Below are 16,741 nucleotides of genomic sequence, written 5' to 3'. Positions count from 1 at the left end.
CTTTCCATCTATCCATATCTTATCTGATTTGATCTCCCTTTATCCAAATCTTCATATTTGAATCATTTGTTATCAATCCCTTTAAAAATAGCAAATATATTAATTAGTTCCAACAAACAGATAATGTTCATGATTATTAAATTAAACCCTAGTTTTTGACTTATTTAACTTGATATTTTATATTAATTTAGTCTATAAAATAAGATAAACTAAAGGTTTATCACATCCTCTTGTTTTGCCCGAACTCGGCTTAATGCTTTGGTGCATGCACTGTGCTATTATTCGAACCTGGATTAGATTCGTCTTCTCTTTATCTTGAATTTATATCTATTCCGGATTGGATTATCTCGGATTTATGAATAGAAACATATCAATAAATAAATAAACCGAATAAATCACTTTGTTTTTATTTCCTTTCAAAACCTGAATTCCCTAATTGGTTCGAAACAGAAGGGTACTTTGTCGGTGCTCTGTCAAAAGGATGTTTAAGGGAGTTAAATGACATCCTCCGAATTCAAAGAAAGTATCTCTCGACTTTCGGATCAAATTATTATGATATGAATTTACAACATTGTAGCTGCTCGATCTTTCCTAATAATTTCGTTACCAGAAATATTAGATGGTGGCGATGATCCGCCAGAGTCAACGGTGGAGCTGAAATACAGTTTTGTTAGAAAGAACCGACGTATATGTTTAATGTACAGAATCAATTATGAGGATCAATTCAGTTAAATTTATGTAATTAGTACCTTTTTCCATTTCATTTTCAACGTTGTCTCTATGTAATTATATAATATTACTCTTTTGTTGGGTTACGATAAAATTATTTTCATCAACCTTAAAATTACATCATTTTAGAAATTGTAGGTTGGGAGAATTAATTAATAGTATTTTGTTAAAATTCATACAACAAAACATAAATCAAAAATCTTAAAATAACCTTCATTAATTTTTCTAACTTCCAAAATGACGTAATTTTGAAGTTAATAGATATAATTTATCTTGTGGAAAAGCGATAAAGCCCCTTTCGTTTTGTTGAACTATATATTATATAACCAAATATTTTTTTTTTTTTTTTTTTAACTTTCTATTAAAAGTCTTGAGATAATTTTCAGCAATGTGAGACTGAAAAACGTTGACATAAATTACCTACAAATGGTCCCATGATTAATGTTCTAAACTAGTACCAAATATTGGAAAGTCGTTTACCACGACAAAGTCAAACCCTTCTTGAATAAAGTAGCGAAAGTAAATGTCAAAACCTGTTCTCGAAACACGGCATGCATGCATACCACTGCCAGCCCGCAAATTTGACGAGAATTAAGATACGGTTGATGAAGTAGCTAGAGGGAAACATGTAACGTGAAAGCCGGAAAAAAGGAAAGAAAGAAATAACTCATTTGTTGCATTTAAACCGAAGAATTATTACCTACAGGCTACAAATTAGATCCACGAGAAAAATAAAATCTCATTATATAAATTTTTTGCCCCTTCTGTAAAAAACTATTGCAATGCTCGATGGATCATTTTGAAAAACATGTAAATATATTTAGTTTCATGAATTACAGAACTGATCATAGGAGATACATGATATAACATGTATATGCTATATATATATATAGTAAATTTGAAAAAGAAAAGAAAAGAAAATAATATATAAGAATAATAAAATGAATGTAATTGTATAAAAAAAATTACAATGATGAAGTTAGTTGTAAATGTCCGATGAGTATTGGACAAAAATTAAGATATATAACACCAATATATTACGGTCATCTTTGAAAGGGTAGGCCAGTTAAGATCTTGAGCCCTTCTTTTGGGGTGTCATTAGCGTTAATAGAAGCTGCTCCAAACTTGGGAACAACATGGCCTGCAGCGAGGTTCATTTCACCCAAAGTGCAACGCCCTCTACTGCGTCCAGGTACGGTTGAGCATGGATTTTTTTGAGAAGACCGTACGGGTCCTCTTTGAAGTGACTGGATCACTAGATTCTTCTCCAACCATTGTTCCCCTTCTAATGTCCTTGCTCCCCATGTTTTCTCTAAACTCAATAGCAGAATCGTTGTGAATACCAACATCTTCATGGGGCAACCCATTTTGTGATGATGAGAGGAATTATCAAAAACACAAAAGAAGATTAGAGATGATGATAATATATGACGGTGTAGTGTATGTTTAATGGAATTCAATGATGTTTATATAAAGGTGAGCTTTGATTTTTTTGAATGTTTTAGTTGACCAAAATCCGCGGTTTGAAATGTTCAACATGGTTGCAGATAGTCTAAATCTAACACCCTGAATTTTCCTTTCAAATGCCAAGCATTCACATATGTAATACGTTAATGTTATTTTAATTAAGTCTTTGTTGAAAGAGTCCACTAATTATGTTAATATTTAAGTTAATTAAGTCTTAGTTCAACATTTCTACTTTCCGTCCTTTTTATTATTTTTCTTGTCATAGTATGATTTTTTTTCTTTCAAACTCTAGTGATGTACAATTCCAAGCTTGAAGTGTTGAATTAGTGTAAGAGCATGATGACTATGCCATGGAGAGTCCACATTTCTTTGGCCCACAATATAACTCTTTAAATGGGCTTGGGTTTGATTTTGCTCACAACTTTAATTTTCAATTTTTGGTGACATTTCATTTGTGTAGATAATAGTTACTTGTGAGTTAAGAAGTGTTCGGTCAGAATAAATCTTTGGTACTACTGCTGTACCTAAATTAAGTGCATCCCATGAATGAGAGCTTTACACATCAGAGGAGACAGAAAAAATTTGACAGAAAAAAAATATTTTAACTGACATGTAATATTTTCATTGGTGGGACGCACTGAATCTTTGGTACAACAGTAGTACCAAATATTTATTCGTTCGGTCACCGTTCAGCTGTGTAGCCGCAGTTTAATTTAAGCGGCTAAATTGAAAAGATTTATTTTTTTAAAATATTATATGAGAAAATTCATAAAAAAAATACTATATCAAAACGATAATTTATATGAAGGAATTATCTAAGAATATAATACCCCTTCCTTATTAAAGAATTATTCGTATTAACCCAGTGGAAATTGGATTCTCTCATGTGAAAAAGTAGTCGTGTTATTGATCACAGTCACTCATTAATGATGAAATAAGAGAGAAAAAAATGCATAACTTTTAAACGAGTGATTGTGATCAAATAACATGATCACATGACCACTTTTTCATATGAGAAGATCCATTACCAACCCATGTGTAGTTGGGATCAAGTTAACTTTAAAATTTGACTTGCAATAAAGGTAATAGATTTAATTACTGGGAGTCACAACTGCTGAAGAGAGTGAAAAGACTCAATCTCAAAATCAAATTAATCAAATTTATTAGAATTTTAGACACCGATTTATATTAAAATAAATTGTTTGTATTAAGTTACCATGTCATATATGATGTTCAAATCTCGTAAGTTTGAGTGGCCAAATTGGTCCATTTTATACTGTTAATGTAGGGGCCGAAAATAAATATTAAAATTATAAATGTTGTTAAGACTAATAAAAAGAGCTGATTATTATAATTTTTTAGTAAGGAATTAATTATTGAAATTAATAATATATTATTATTATAAAGATACAATCATATATAGAAAAATAACTATCTTATATTGCATAATATAAAATAATTATCTTACGCAATTGAGACAAGATAGTGAGATTTTTTTTTTTAAAAAGATAATAAACTTCATTATTTTGTTTCTATTACATAAAATCATCTTATATAATATAAGATAAATAGATCTCATATATATAATATATGAAAATATCAAAAATTAGGAAGGAGACAACCGCCGACCCATATCTGTTCCCTGGATCCGCACTGCATAAAGCAACGCTACGTGGCATTGTCTTAGTTAGTATAACCATGGGTGAACTGGGTAGGTGGTCAAGAATTCGCACCCTTTTTGTGGAACCATGGAAAATTGAAGTTAAATTTTTGTAAGTCAATATGTGGTTGCCTCATCAGCTATGATATTACCTATTGATTTTCTCCGTGCCTAGTTTAGTGCATTGGGTCAAGGACATTACGAAGTTGTTCGGAATAATTCAAATAAAAAGTTTTACTCTGTTTTAATGGAATAAATATTTTGATAAATATAAATAATGTATTTGTAAATATTATAATTAAATTGTAATCATTAGTGAAAAATATTCTATTAATAAACGCATTTAGTTCTATACACTTATCTTATGCCATCCTATATTACTGAATGTTGAAGAGGAAAAATACTAAACTTAATGCACTTAAGGTGATTAAGTCAATCACATTATTAACTAATAAATAAGTATTATATTTAATTAATAATTAACTATTATAATATACCATAATTAATAATATGATTGACTTGATATATCCAAGAGAGCCTTATTTCTCTTTTCCATATGCTTGATTTTTCCACTACTGAGTTGAGTACACTAAATTTATACAAAGTATTTATTATTGTAGAGAACCTAACTTCTCACTCCCAAATGCTTTTTTTTTCCACTACTTTTACTCACTTTTCAAAACAACTCCATTGGCAATGTAATCTTCTGTACTTGTGCTGTCGTTGAATATTCATCAAACGCAACCTTATATCTATACTTAATACTCGCCAAAATAATTGTTGAATAATTTTTATTTATTTTTTAAGGAAAAATAAATCTTATGTTGTAGGAGAATTCTAATATCATGTCATAAATACATCAAGTGTGAGACTCACCTATTTAAAATAAAAAACAAAAAACAAAAAAATGAGTTACACACCTTTTTATGGTGTGTGTAGAAAAGATTTGTTTTCTCATGCAACATTAGAAAAACAAGCCCTTTTCTTTTATGATATAAAGCATGAAGGTTTTTATCACTATTTCCAAAGTGCTTCCTTTAGATATCAAAATAGCACCCTTTCAGTCATAAAAATTAAAAGGTTCACTCTTTGAACACAACCCGCTTACCAACTGCGCCACCCTTAAAATTTTATAGAGATAAGCATGCTTTATCATAAAAACTAATATTATTTAATGATTTTAATGTTGTATTAAAGGAGGTGCCTTCATGTGCCATAGCCCATATATCCTACCTTGTTTCAATTTTTTCTTCTTTGATTTATCTAAAAAAATTAAAAATTATTCTTCATCCAACCGATAAAATACTTGCACTCGAACTTTTATCAATAAATCATATCGTCCTAAGATTAAATGAAAAAAAATATGAAATATGAAATGTGTTAATTTTTTATTTAATATTTTATAGTTATTAAAACGATATTTTAAGAGGATACTCCTCCTCATTCTTTTCTAAAATTAAGAACTTCATATATATTGGTCATAAGCCTCATGTATGCAATTGTTGCCAACTATACGAGACACAAACCACCGGTTTTTTAACAAAAACAATTCAAATATATTACAATAAAATATTTGATAATTATTTTTGTCGGATTAGATTAAGGAATTTACATTCATCATTTAACATGACACAAAAAAATTTCCTACACACAATATTTTATGAGTCCCACACTTTTTGAAGCAAAAAAAAAAAAAAAAACTACCGCACGCAAAACGAATCTCTATAACATTATACAATCATTTTTCCTACAACATAACTCTTAGATTAATGAAATTGACCAAGTAACTAGTAACTAAACGAGATATTCTCTTTATCGCAAGGGCTTTATTAATTTCATGGAAGCTCTCTCATGCTATAGAGACAATCATGTGTAGGATTTATCCACTTATAAAAAAAAGTAATACGAAAATAGATGTATGTGTAGAAGAGAAAAACACTCTCATATAACATAAAAATATATTTTGCCTTATCTTAAATATCAGAGTTTCGACCTTGGGCGAGAAAATGTATGTACAGCACGAAAAATCGACCACTCCTAAAACCCGGTCAAATTATAACTGTTCACAAAGTTTCAATTAGGCAAAAATTATTATGAGAATACCCTTATATTAAAAAATAAAAATAAAAAGGGAAGTTATACTAACTTGAAAACACCACCATACCACAGAAGAATGAAGTTGTCTTACTAAGGCTTGAAGAGAATCAACAACATTATGGAGTGCACTGTTTCACTCTACATTTCTTTTCTTTCTAATCTCCCTATCTAAATTCATCACTTTCAAAATAAGGCAAGCAGGGGAGGAAAACATCGCATAATTTTATTAATGAAGCCTCACATATCCATGCCATTGGGGCAATATTTATACAAACAACTGGAGCAAATAACGTCCATATAATTTTTTTTTCACAGAATCAGTATAACATACTAATGTTAGTTCACTTTGTTTCCAAAACACTCACTCCGAAACCAATTAAACAAGCAATCAGTCATTGCTTGTTTAGTATTTTACAATGCAAAAACGGAAAAAGAAAAATTGCAAAATGACATTTCAAATGGCCAGATGAAAACCTTACCAATTCAATGCAGCAAAATGTCCAATCAAACTAACCCCAAATAAAAAGGCAAAGGAGAAAGTGGGGAAAAAACTCTCCATACCATATAATTTGATAGCAAGCTATTGTTACTGTACAGTTGCACTTGCAACCAGTCTCGGTAACCTGGTTCAGTATTGTACAATGTACCTTCCTCCTGGTCGCTGAGCATTGGTATATGAATCTGTAAATATAAACAAGCAAATATTTACTAAAAAAAAATGCAAACAACCAAAAGGTAAAATTTTTGTATAAAATGTACTAAAATCTGATGCAAAATTGCAAACCGCTTGGATTAAGTAATTTGACTCAAGACGCCGTCATTGCATTTTACAACATACGACAAACGATGAGAGAGAAATATTCACAACAAATGTCCTATATCAAGTAAATAATCTTAATATGATGACAATTCGCTCTTTATAGAAAATACATATACTATATTTGAACACTGCACCATCTATTTGGCAGTAACAACATTATATGTTCCTAAAACTCAGACTATTAGACATGTGGAGTGAAGATTTAACTTCATATATGATGACCACAGTCATTATTTACTTAAATTTTGGTCTCTCTAGAAAACCAAGCTTCAGTTGTTCATATATGTATCAGGCAGTTTTCTTAGTCTGCAAATAAACATGTTTTGAATATATCTGCCATGACCATGAGGTAAAAAACTTAGAAGCATACTTATGAGATTCTGCATGGCATCGGATTTGACATGACCTTAGATATATTGATTAATGATCTTCCCATTCATTAGTTGACTCTCAACCAACAAAAAATCTATAGGGCATAACAGACACGAAATAATTGGTTACAATATGCTGAATTAATTTTTTTCCACATTATCCTATGATTTCACACTTGTTAACTATAGTTAGTCTCTATCCATATAAGTAATTACATGATTAATCTATAAACAATCACTAAAATCTACCAACTAAAGCAATAATCTATTCCTCAAAACAAAATTCCACTTCCTCTAATCTACGACTGCATATTAAAATTCATAACTTTCAGAATTGAATCATACTTTCGTCTGGAATCCTTTTCACTCCAGAACAGAACAGCAGTGACATACGAACTACCAACTTGATTTACTTTATTTCCTAACTGCATGTTATCTCAACATTGATATTCCTTCCCCTCAAAAACCAAAAATCATTAATATAACAACACAAGCAGGTCAATTTATAGACAGCTATTTATTATTTGTTAATTTGTAGTAGTGTTATAAGACAACATAAAAAAATCACCCAATTATTGCCCAATTAGAAAATGATATTTTTTATTTGTGACCTACTCAAGTCAATGAAATTTGCCTTTTTGAAACAGGTCACTAAGCATTTATCAAACTTAGTCAAACATTTTCCTCCATACTTAATATCGTAAACCACATACTTATAATGCACAAATTTCTTTACAAATTAGTCCAAACAAACAAAACAGAAAAAGCAAAATGGATCAATCTAATTTCAATGAAGAAAAATAAGAAAAGAAATGCTTTGATTTGTTGCCTAACAGTTCAGCAGTAACTACTGACCTTATATACAGCTTCAAGCAACAGGTTGATCTATTTCTCTTATCCCAATCCTACGTAATTGTTGCAGGTGATCAGCTATTTCCTGCAATAATTTAAGCCCTTCGTCTCTATTGCTCAGTAAGTTGATAGCATGCTCAAGGAAACTTTGGTCTTCCTCAAGAACTTGCAACCTTCTAATAAAATCTGAAATCAAACTTCCAACAGAAACTAAATCATTATTTCCACGGAGCACAGGGAAGCTATGTCTATTGTACCCAAGTTCCCCTTTTTGCTGGCAAATTGGGGTCTTCTTGGATGAGGGATCATCACCCATGACATCTGAATTTAATTTAAGTGAAGAAACAGAATCTTGCATTAGAAAATTATTGTCTAGCTTTTCACAGTTTTTTGGGGATTCCTTTTCAGCATATTCATAATTTAGCCAATTGTCTTGAGATTGATGAATATTAAGGAAAAAGTAAACTTGCTTCTCCAACTTCTTCAAACGTTGGGAAATATATAGCCTTTCATCTTGAAACTCCAATGTTGAACTTTTAACATTCTTTTCCTCCAAAGATGTGAGTAGAACTTCGACTTTGTCAGGGATATTAGGAATTTCTGTAAGTGACTTTCCAACGCCGCTTTCATCATTTTCAATAAAAATACACTCTGAATGATCCAATCCAATATCTTTCACCTTCATTTTAGAGTTTGTGTACACCATGTTCTCTTGCACTGATTCATCAGGTAATTTCTTCCTATAAAACCCAAGCTTTGCTTCCAAGTCTTCTATCTCTTTCTCCTTCTCAGCAAGAAGGTAGTTCGCTTTTTGCAAAGCTTCTGTTTCATACTCTGACTGCTCATCCATCATTCTTAAGTACTGCAAGGCTTCCATATGTAATGCTGCCTTTTCTTCCTGCAGCCTAGTGATCATGGCTAATGCTTGATTTGCAGCAACTGCAGAAGCATTTCTTTCTTCCTCCAATTCTTTGTACAAAGCACTCATAAGTTTCCTGTCATGTTCAACTTGTCTTTTTAGCCTGTCAACCGAGCTTTCACCTTCAATTTCACTGACAATGCTTCCATCAAGAGACAAACCAGACTCATTTCGCTCAAGCGAAATCATTTTTTGAAGGATCTGCATTCCAGCAGAGTTAGAAACATCAGAAGTCTTCACCTCATCACTATTTACAGAAAACCTAGGACTCATGTCATTAACAGACAGATCAGTCCCTCGAGAGGCAGAAAATTGTGACAACAACATCTTCAAATCTTCACTAATTTTTGTAGAATCTTTCCCAAGCCAATGTTCCGCAAGCTTACCAGACAGCTGTCTTCCTCTGTTGCTGATAGCTAGTTTATAAGCATCGCCAAGATCCAGTAAAATGGGATTTTGCTGACCAATATCACTATAAACAGAGGTTGGTTCTAAACCTGCTTCAGATGTTGTCAGCTTATTGCCTGACTTAATGTTTTCCACACAGTCCATGGTGGGTCTTTGCTCAGATGTCAGCCTCACTTCATCATCTATAAAATAAAAATAGTATTATGATTTTTTTTTCATTAAAAAAATGGAAAATAGGTTTATGGTCAGCAGAAAAGCTCATGTAATTATGGACTTAAGATAGTGAAAAACTAGGGTTTTCAGTTATATAAAGGTATAATGAATTTTTTTCTTTTTTTAAAAAAACGACTTGGATATTAATAACTAAGTCATTCCTTTTCATCAATTTTTTGCAAAGAATTATAACATACTCCTCCATCCTTCAAATCCAATTGTTACATGGTACAGAAAAGCAACAGCTAAAAATAACTTACAGTTTTCACTTGATACTTCAACAGGGACTCCCATCTTATTTGATAATGTAGGGACATCATAAAAGGAAATAGGCTCACTTGATGAAGGACATACAGAATTTCTTTCAACCTGCTGCCAATCAGGTTTCCCCAAACCATTCCCACTTTCCATTGTTGCTGCTGCAGATTTAGTACCATGAATATCTGTCTTTTCTAATTGCATTTCTGACTCAGGTGGTGATTGCTCAAGTATAGAAGCTGAAGACCTATGCTTCCCTGAAACCAAATCCTCAGGTAAATCAATGGTGCAAGGCTGTTCACATGGAACTTTTATATCTTCCTTGGTATCGTCCGTTCCACGAATTGGTATGCTTATACTATCATTATCATCAGATAAGGGAATTTCAGATTCGGACTCAGTATCTGAAGTAATCTTGAGTTCTGTGTAGCCTACATGAGACAAAGGATCCACCTGATTATTTCTCAGGTGTGCAGCTCCGGCTGATACAAATGGTTTTGCTCTCCTTTTCTTACGAAAATTGTTTCCAACAAGATCTGATACATCAAAATCAGCAGCATCAGACCCAGTTGACTTGGTGAATACCAACCTTTGATCATAACCATTTAAAACCCATTGCTTATCACAACAAGAACAGTGTTTTTCATCAATCACATGCTCGCCAAGCAATGGAACCTGATCAAATCTGGCTTCAGATTCCTCCCCTAATTTACCCTCCAATAATTGGTAAGTTTCAGCATTGGATTTATTGATGGTAGCAAAAGAGAAGAGGCAACTTTCACACATTCTTTGAACATTTGCAAGCTTATCATGTGCACGACAAAGAACTAAAGAAGAAATCTCCGACTTATGGCCACCACAAATCAAGTCCCAATAGTATCCTCTTTTCTCCTTGCCTAACACATGATCAAGCCTTGAGCAGAACAAGCATGGTGTTTGTAATTTGCAATAACCAGCAAACTTTGTAATAACATAAGAGAATATGGCATCAATAAACAGGAAAAAGATCAGCAACCATTCGAGGAAAGCTGAAGCCAAGGCTGTGGTAACACTTGTGGAGAGGTTATGCCAGTCAGAAGATGAAACTCCCCTGGTAGTCATTGTACAACCAACTCAAGTGACCTCAAAAAAAGAAACCAATTACTTGAAAGTTGAAACGGACAAACTTCGACCTTCTTCCCGGTATGATATAAACAATTCAAGGCAAAAGGTTGAAACTGAATACAATTAGGAAGGAAAAAAAGAAAAAGCAAGATTAGAAAGATTGTTTATTTGCTTACTATCCCCATCCAATAATCAGAAATTTTATCAAAATCAATATTGAATTGACAGTATTGGTCAGAAAGAGAGAGAGGGTGGCAGTGCATAAACAGGTTTCATAAAACAAGATCAAGCATTGAAAACTGAAAGTAGTCAGAACAATTATTTTGATCGTAATGTACACTCTAAGTGAGATGCTAAATTAGAAAATAATGAATCAAAACCCAGAAAATCCTGATGTACACAAAAACGTTCAGGTAAAAAAGTAAGAGAAACAAACTGAACCATAAAATCCTATTGCTACCAATAATTTAAGCAGTTGAAACGTAATTGAAACTTTCTATGTATAAGGTAGATAATTAAATAAGGCACGAGATATAAGAGAATCAGATCAAAAAAGGAGTTACTAGTTACTAGTTAATAGTTATTACTTATAACAGGAACTGAAGGCAATAGAAAAAATCATCCATAGAAGCAGAAACAGAAAATGAAGTGAAATATACCTTATATGATGTGAATATTGAGAGAAAGAGAGTTGAATCAGATTGAGAGAACAATATAAGCCATTAGCAGGAACAGGAAGTTTGAGGTAAGAGACCGATCCACACAAAGTAAACCAACCAACCAAAAGGTTGAAGCTTTCCAACGGAAATCCACGCAGGATTCACATTAACTTTTTGTTTCTTTGGAAAATTAAAAGAAAAAAAAGGTAATGAAGCCGACCAAGACAAAAGGTGGCAAGTTGAAGGGCGGTGATGAGTGATGACTGATCACTGATCAGAGAGAGAAAATATTCAAATGCCGAAAATACCCCAAAAAGAGAAAATAAAAAAATAAAAAAAAAATGAAACAACATTACAGCAACATCGGAAGATTAGAAAACAAGGAACCTATGATTTAGCTATTCAAAGAACAGAGAACATTCCGAAAAAAACAGTGCAGTTGCAGATGATGTTTCTCTTTCAAACTTCAGTATTCATTGAAGAGACTAACATGCTGAAGCAAGAAACATAACGTGCGAGGATGAAATTGACAAAAGTTTATATTTATAAATTTTATAAAATTCTAAACGTATGACAGTTATATTAACTGTAATTTATAAAAAAAAAAATTGTAAGCCGAATCGATTGACAGAAACTAAACATATGTAACAAAAAGAGATTTTTAACTTTTTTTTTTTTTTTTAGTAAATACCATTTTTGATCTCCATCAAATTTTACGATATCCGCTTTAGTTCCTAGCAAATGCTATTTGTGGTTCCTAAAAAATTCAAAATGGACCAATTTTGTTGAAATTGTGGTTCTTCGCAAATTTAAAAAAGATCCACATTAGTCTCTAAAAGAGGACTAAAATGGGTCTACTTTGAATTTTTTAGGGACCACGAATAGCTTTTTTATTTCCTAAGACTAAAGCGGGCATCGTAAAATTTGTTGAAGACCGAAAAATGTATTTACTCTTTTTTTTAATAATTTTTTTTATGAAATTCTAACTTATTTTATAGAACTATTTAACAAAATGCAAAAAAGCATAAATTTTTTTTACTTAAACTCTATTTTCGTTTATAATTTTTTATAATTATATCTTAACTGTTGATTTTCGTTAATTAATAATTTTTTTTTTGCAAATCAAATTTATTAATTAATTATTAATTTATAATAAATAATAACTATTAATTGACAAAAATCAACGGTTAAGATATAATTATAAGAAATTATAAATATACCCTTCCTCAAAAAGCAAAATTAAAAAGCCAATTCGTAAGAGAGAAACAAAAGACGAAAGTTTCAATTTTTTCATTCGTGTATATTTTTTAGGGAGTTATCAATAGAATCAGGCATGACATGTCAAATTGTCAATATTCAAACTTCAAAGGTTAAAAAATATGACATGTCAAATTGTCAATATTCAAACTTCAAAGGTGAAAAAATAAGCAACACATGGGAGTGAGTCAAGTAATTATTTATAATGTAACAAAAAAAAAAACTTTTGGAAAGGAGAACTAATGGTAGGTTGAAAAGATGAAAGTTGAAACAGACGAGTGCTATATGGAGGAGATTGAGCAATGGTAAAAAAAAATAAGCTATGGTCTTGTTATTAATGTTAGACTACTAGTACTTGACTTGCCTCCATGCTTAAGAGTAAGTAACTTCGCTTCTTCTCGCCACCTTTCGCCGGCAGCTTTATTTGATAATGTTATGCTTCACAGAATTTGACAAAATACTACAATGCCAACATCTCATTATCTCATATGCTTTTATGGCCAAAAAAGACGTTTTCTCCACTTCCCTTACGTTTTTGTCCCCTTTAATAATACAAAGATAAGAAAAATAAAATGCCCATTTATGATTGTATGGGTAGCCCTAACAATTTCATTTGTCTTTTATGGGGTTTTTTTTTTTTTTTTTTTCCATCACGGTGATGATGACTCTTTAAGTGAAAATTCTTATTTAGATGCTACTTATTACATTCTTGAATATTTCATTTTAAAATTGACATGTATAAATACGTTATTTAGATATGAATACATTTTTAGCATAAGTTCCATAACTTAACGCATGTTCAATATTGAATTGAGTGTTTATGATACACATTATTTTAGTTAGAATTATTATTTAGATACTTTTTTTTTTTATTAATTTCTTATGTGGCCGATAACATTTTTCCTAATCCCCACCACAGGCATAACCTGAATATTAAATAGGAACAAAGATGTGTCCCGCAACGTCAACTTTGTTGTTGCCTCAGCAAAAGCTGCAGCAAATTAGCTGAAATCAAAAAACTTTGGCTGTCTACGTTTCAATACTTATCAAGTTCTTGTGTCTCACTTCTGCATCAACTATAATAAGGATTTGATTCTGATCCCTAGTTAATATAAAAGTTTTTTTAGACCAACATTTAATGCCATGCCAATATAAAGCACATGGATACAAGTTATTTCTTGGAATAAATGAGATTTTTGAAACAATTTTGACTACGAACAAGGAAGCTATAAGTAATGTAACTCGGAATTTCATATAGAGTTCAATCATGCCTCAGAATGATTGCTAATTTGTTATACAAATTTTTGTACCAAGGGTTTGAATCCCTCTCTTTTTATTTCCGTTGACGACCCCCTATGAAATGATATAACCTATTTGTTATCCATATGAAATATTACCATGAGCAAATTGTATCCGTTGAACAAATATAGGTTGGATTAAGATTTATTTATGTACTACACATCATTGAATGAGTTTGATTAGGAGAATAATTATTTGAAAATCTCTTTTAATTATATATCAATGCAATTTAATAGTAGTGTAAAAAAGTTTACAATAAAATTAAATTAAACTCTATTGAAATTTATCAAACCCTGTACATGATAAATATGTAAGATAATCTCCAAGGATAGCTCAATTGACAATTGAGCTTTCAAGGATTTGCTTGGGTCAGGGATTCAAATCTTGTCTCAAGCAAATTCTTGGAAAAATTTTGGGGGCCAGAGGACGTGCCTCTGTCCTCGAAGGGGGATTAGTCTCATCATTCCTCTAGTAGCGAAGCTCAATGCACCCGTTGTTCTAATGAGGGGTAGCCTTCGGGCTGTACTCTAAGGATAAGGTGACCGAAGGAGGTTGAATGGTATGTCAGATAACATTTCATTCATGTATTAAGTCTATAAAAATTTAATTTGTTTTTGAAAGGTAAACAAATTTACTCAATAACAAAACAATTATTGTAATTATGATATCTAGAACTATATGGTTGGTGTGATCTTTACACTACTTTACAAAATTGCATTCCCTATTTTGCTTTTGATAATTGATGAGCTTTTAAAAGTTTGAATAAATATATTTATCTAAAAAAGAAAGAATGAATGAAAGAAAGAAAATCACATATGTCTAATTAGTGTTGACTAGTGTCTTAAGTAAAAATAAAATAAAATATTATTAATTTAATAACTATTAACTAAACATAACTTTTTTGAAAATAAAAATTGATTTCAGTCACGTTCAAAATTGGGCGTGACCGCTCATGCCATGCATGAGGGGTGATATAGGAGAGAGACACGCCCTACATGGGGCGTGAGTCAAGAGGAGAGAGACGTGCCCAACCTGGGACGTGAGTGAGGAGATAGAAATGCCCAACATGGGGTGTGACCAGGGACCTTAACCTGCATTATTTGGGCGTGATTAACCCAGTTCTCCACTATTTAAACCATTCTCATCGCCACACTCTTCATAACTCAGCGACAACGTGTGGGATATCATCATCAGGGGGTCCCTCCTGCAGTTTACCGCTTTGAGTCTTCAGCGCTCGAATCTTATCCTCGTTCCACACGGCCTGTGAAACGTGCATGCGTTGTGTCCTACTTCAGAGTACCTCCCACTTGTATGGGCCACGAAGGACATGTGTGGTGGAATCGGAAGGCTCAGGCTCATGCTCGGATGTAAACCGAGGAGACTTGGATGATGCCGAATCAGCCATAATAATATATTATTAAAAATTAAAAAATTGATTGTTATAATGAATTTAATTTCAAATAATTTACATGCTTAGTCTAAATTTTTTTTAAGTATGTGTGCATGTATTATAAAGGATTTATAGTTCTCCTTTAATTACAGAAGTTTAAATCTTTCCGACAGACACAGTTCGGGTGGATCCCACATATATAAAAAAAGAAAAAAAGAAGCACGAAGATCGAAGGGTCAACGAGAATGAATTTTCTTCTGCAGTTGAATAAGAAGTATAACTCCTAAGTAAGGGTGTTAACGGGCTAAGCCTGTGTTTAAATGTGTCAGCCTGACCCCAAGCATATTACTTGTTATAAATATAATTATCAGCATGTGGCCTGACTTATTTACAAAAAATAAAAACCTGGTTTAGCCTGTTTAAAAAAATAAGACATTAAAAATTTATCTAAACAGAATATACAATCAACAACACTGGTAATTACATAAATATTCATAAATTCAATGTATATCCAAACAGCATAATATAGAACAAAATCATTCAAAAAATCTATTTAACCAATAAAATGGGGTGAATGAATTGAGGAGAAAGAGAAGGTTATTACAAGTAGTATAAAAAATATATAAAATAATAATAATAATATACTAGGCCAGCCTGAAAGGCTCTAAGGCCGAACTTTTGAATTGGAGCCTAAAACCTTTTTATTAAACGAGCTTTTATACAAGTTTAAGCATGGAGCCAACAACCAATTTTAAACATGTAAGCTCTGCCCTTCACCAGTCGAGCCAAAGGTCCCTGGTTCGTTTAGCACCTCTACTCCTCAGTAACTAACAATTTCCTACGTCACTAATAATTTCCTGCGTCAATAACAATATCCTACGTCAATAGTATAACATATCATTGTTGTAATTTAAAAAGGAGAATATTATACTTACTACTTCTTATTACCAAATATTAACCATTGATTTCCGCTAATCTAGTTATTATAATTTATTAAGTCATGTTTATTAATTAATTAGTAATTCTCAATAAATTATAACCGCTAGATTAACGAAAATCAACGGTTAAGATTTGGTAGTAAGAGGTAGTAAAAAAAAAGTAGTAAGTATAACCTCCCCCATTTAAAAATATAGAAAACAGATATTGAGACTTACTTGATCGGTAGAGATTTGTTACGCAAAAGACTCAAGGAGAAATCTAGAGAGAACTCGTAGCAATATCTTAGAAAGAATGTGTGA

General features: G+C 31.8%; 1 protein-coding gene across 1 annotated transcript; it reads right to left on the bottom strand.

The window, feature by feature from the left end:
* Positions 1–6,192: 6,192 nt before the first annotated feature.
* Positions 6,193–11,691, bottom strand: LOC133286959 (myosin-binding protein 1). The gene is made up of 4 exons (XM_061484493.1): positions 11,558–11,691; positions 9,797–11,011; positions 8,000–9,505; positions 6,193–6,634 (listed from the first exon to the last, which is right to left on the bottom strand). Exons 2-3 carry the CDS (start codon positions 10,893–10,895, stop codon positions 8,013–8,015), a joined length of 2,592 nt encoding a protein of 863 aa, XP_061340477.1. The 5' UTR covers positions 10,896–11,011; positions 11,558–11,691; the 3' UTR covers positions 6,193–6,634; positions 8,000–8,012.
* Between the last annotated feature and the right edge of the window lie 5,050 nt (positions 11,692–16,741).

Source organism: Gastrolobium bilobum, unplaced genomic scaffold (genome assembly GCF_033153095.1).
Source record: "Gastrolobium bilobum isolate Gb01-03AN ecotype WA unplaced genomic scaffold, APGP_CSIRO_Gbil_v1 utg3810, whole genome shotgun sequence".
NCBI classification, from domain to species: Eukaryota; Viridiplantae; Streptophyta; class Magnoliopsida; order Fabales; family Fabaceae; genus Gastrolobium; species Gastrolobium bilobum.
This window is presented reverse-complemented; position numbering and strand designations above follow the sequence as displayed.

Bases quoted from the DNA above. Each gene is read 5' to 3' on its own strand.
- LOC133286959 (XM_061484493.1), bottom strand. From the start codon at position 10,895: ATGACTACCAGGGGAGTTTCATCTTCTGACTGGCATAACCTCTCCACA. The intron at 9,506-9,796 runs GTAAGTTATTTT...TTTATTTTATAG, and splicing joins TGAAGTATCAAGTGAAAACT to ATGATGAAGTGAGGCTGACA.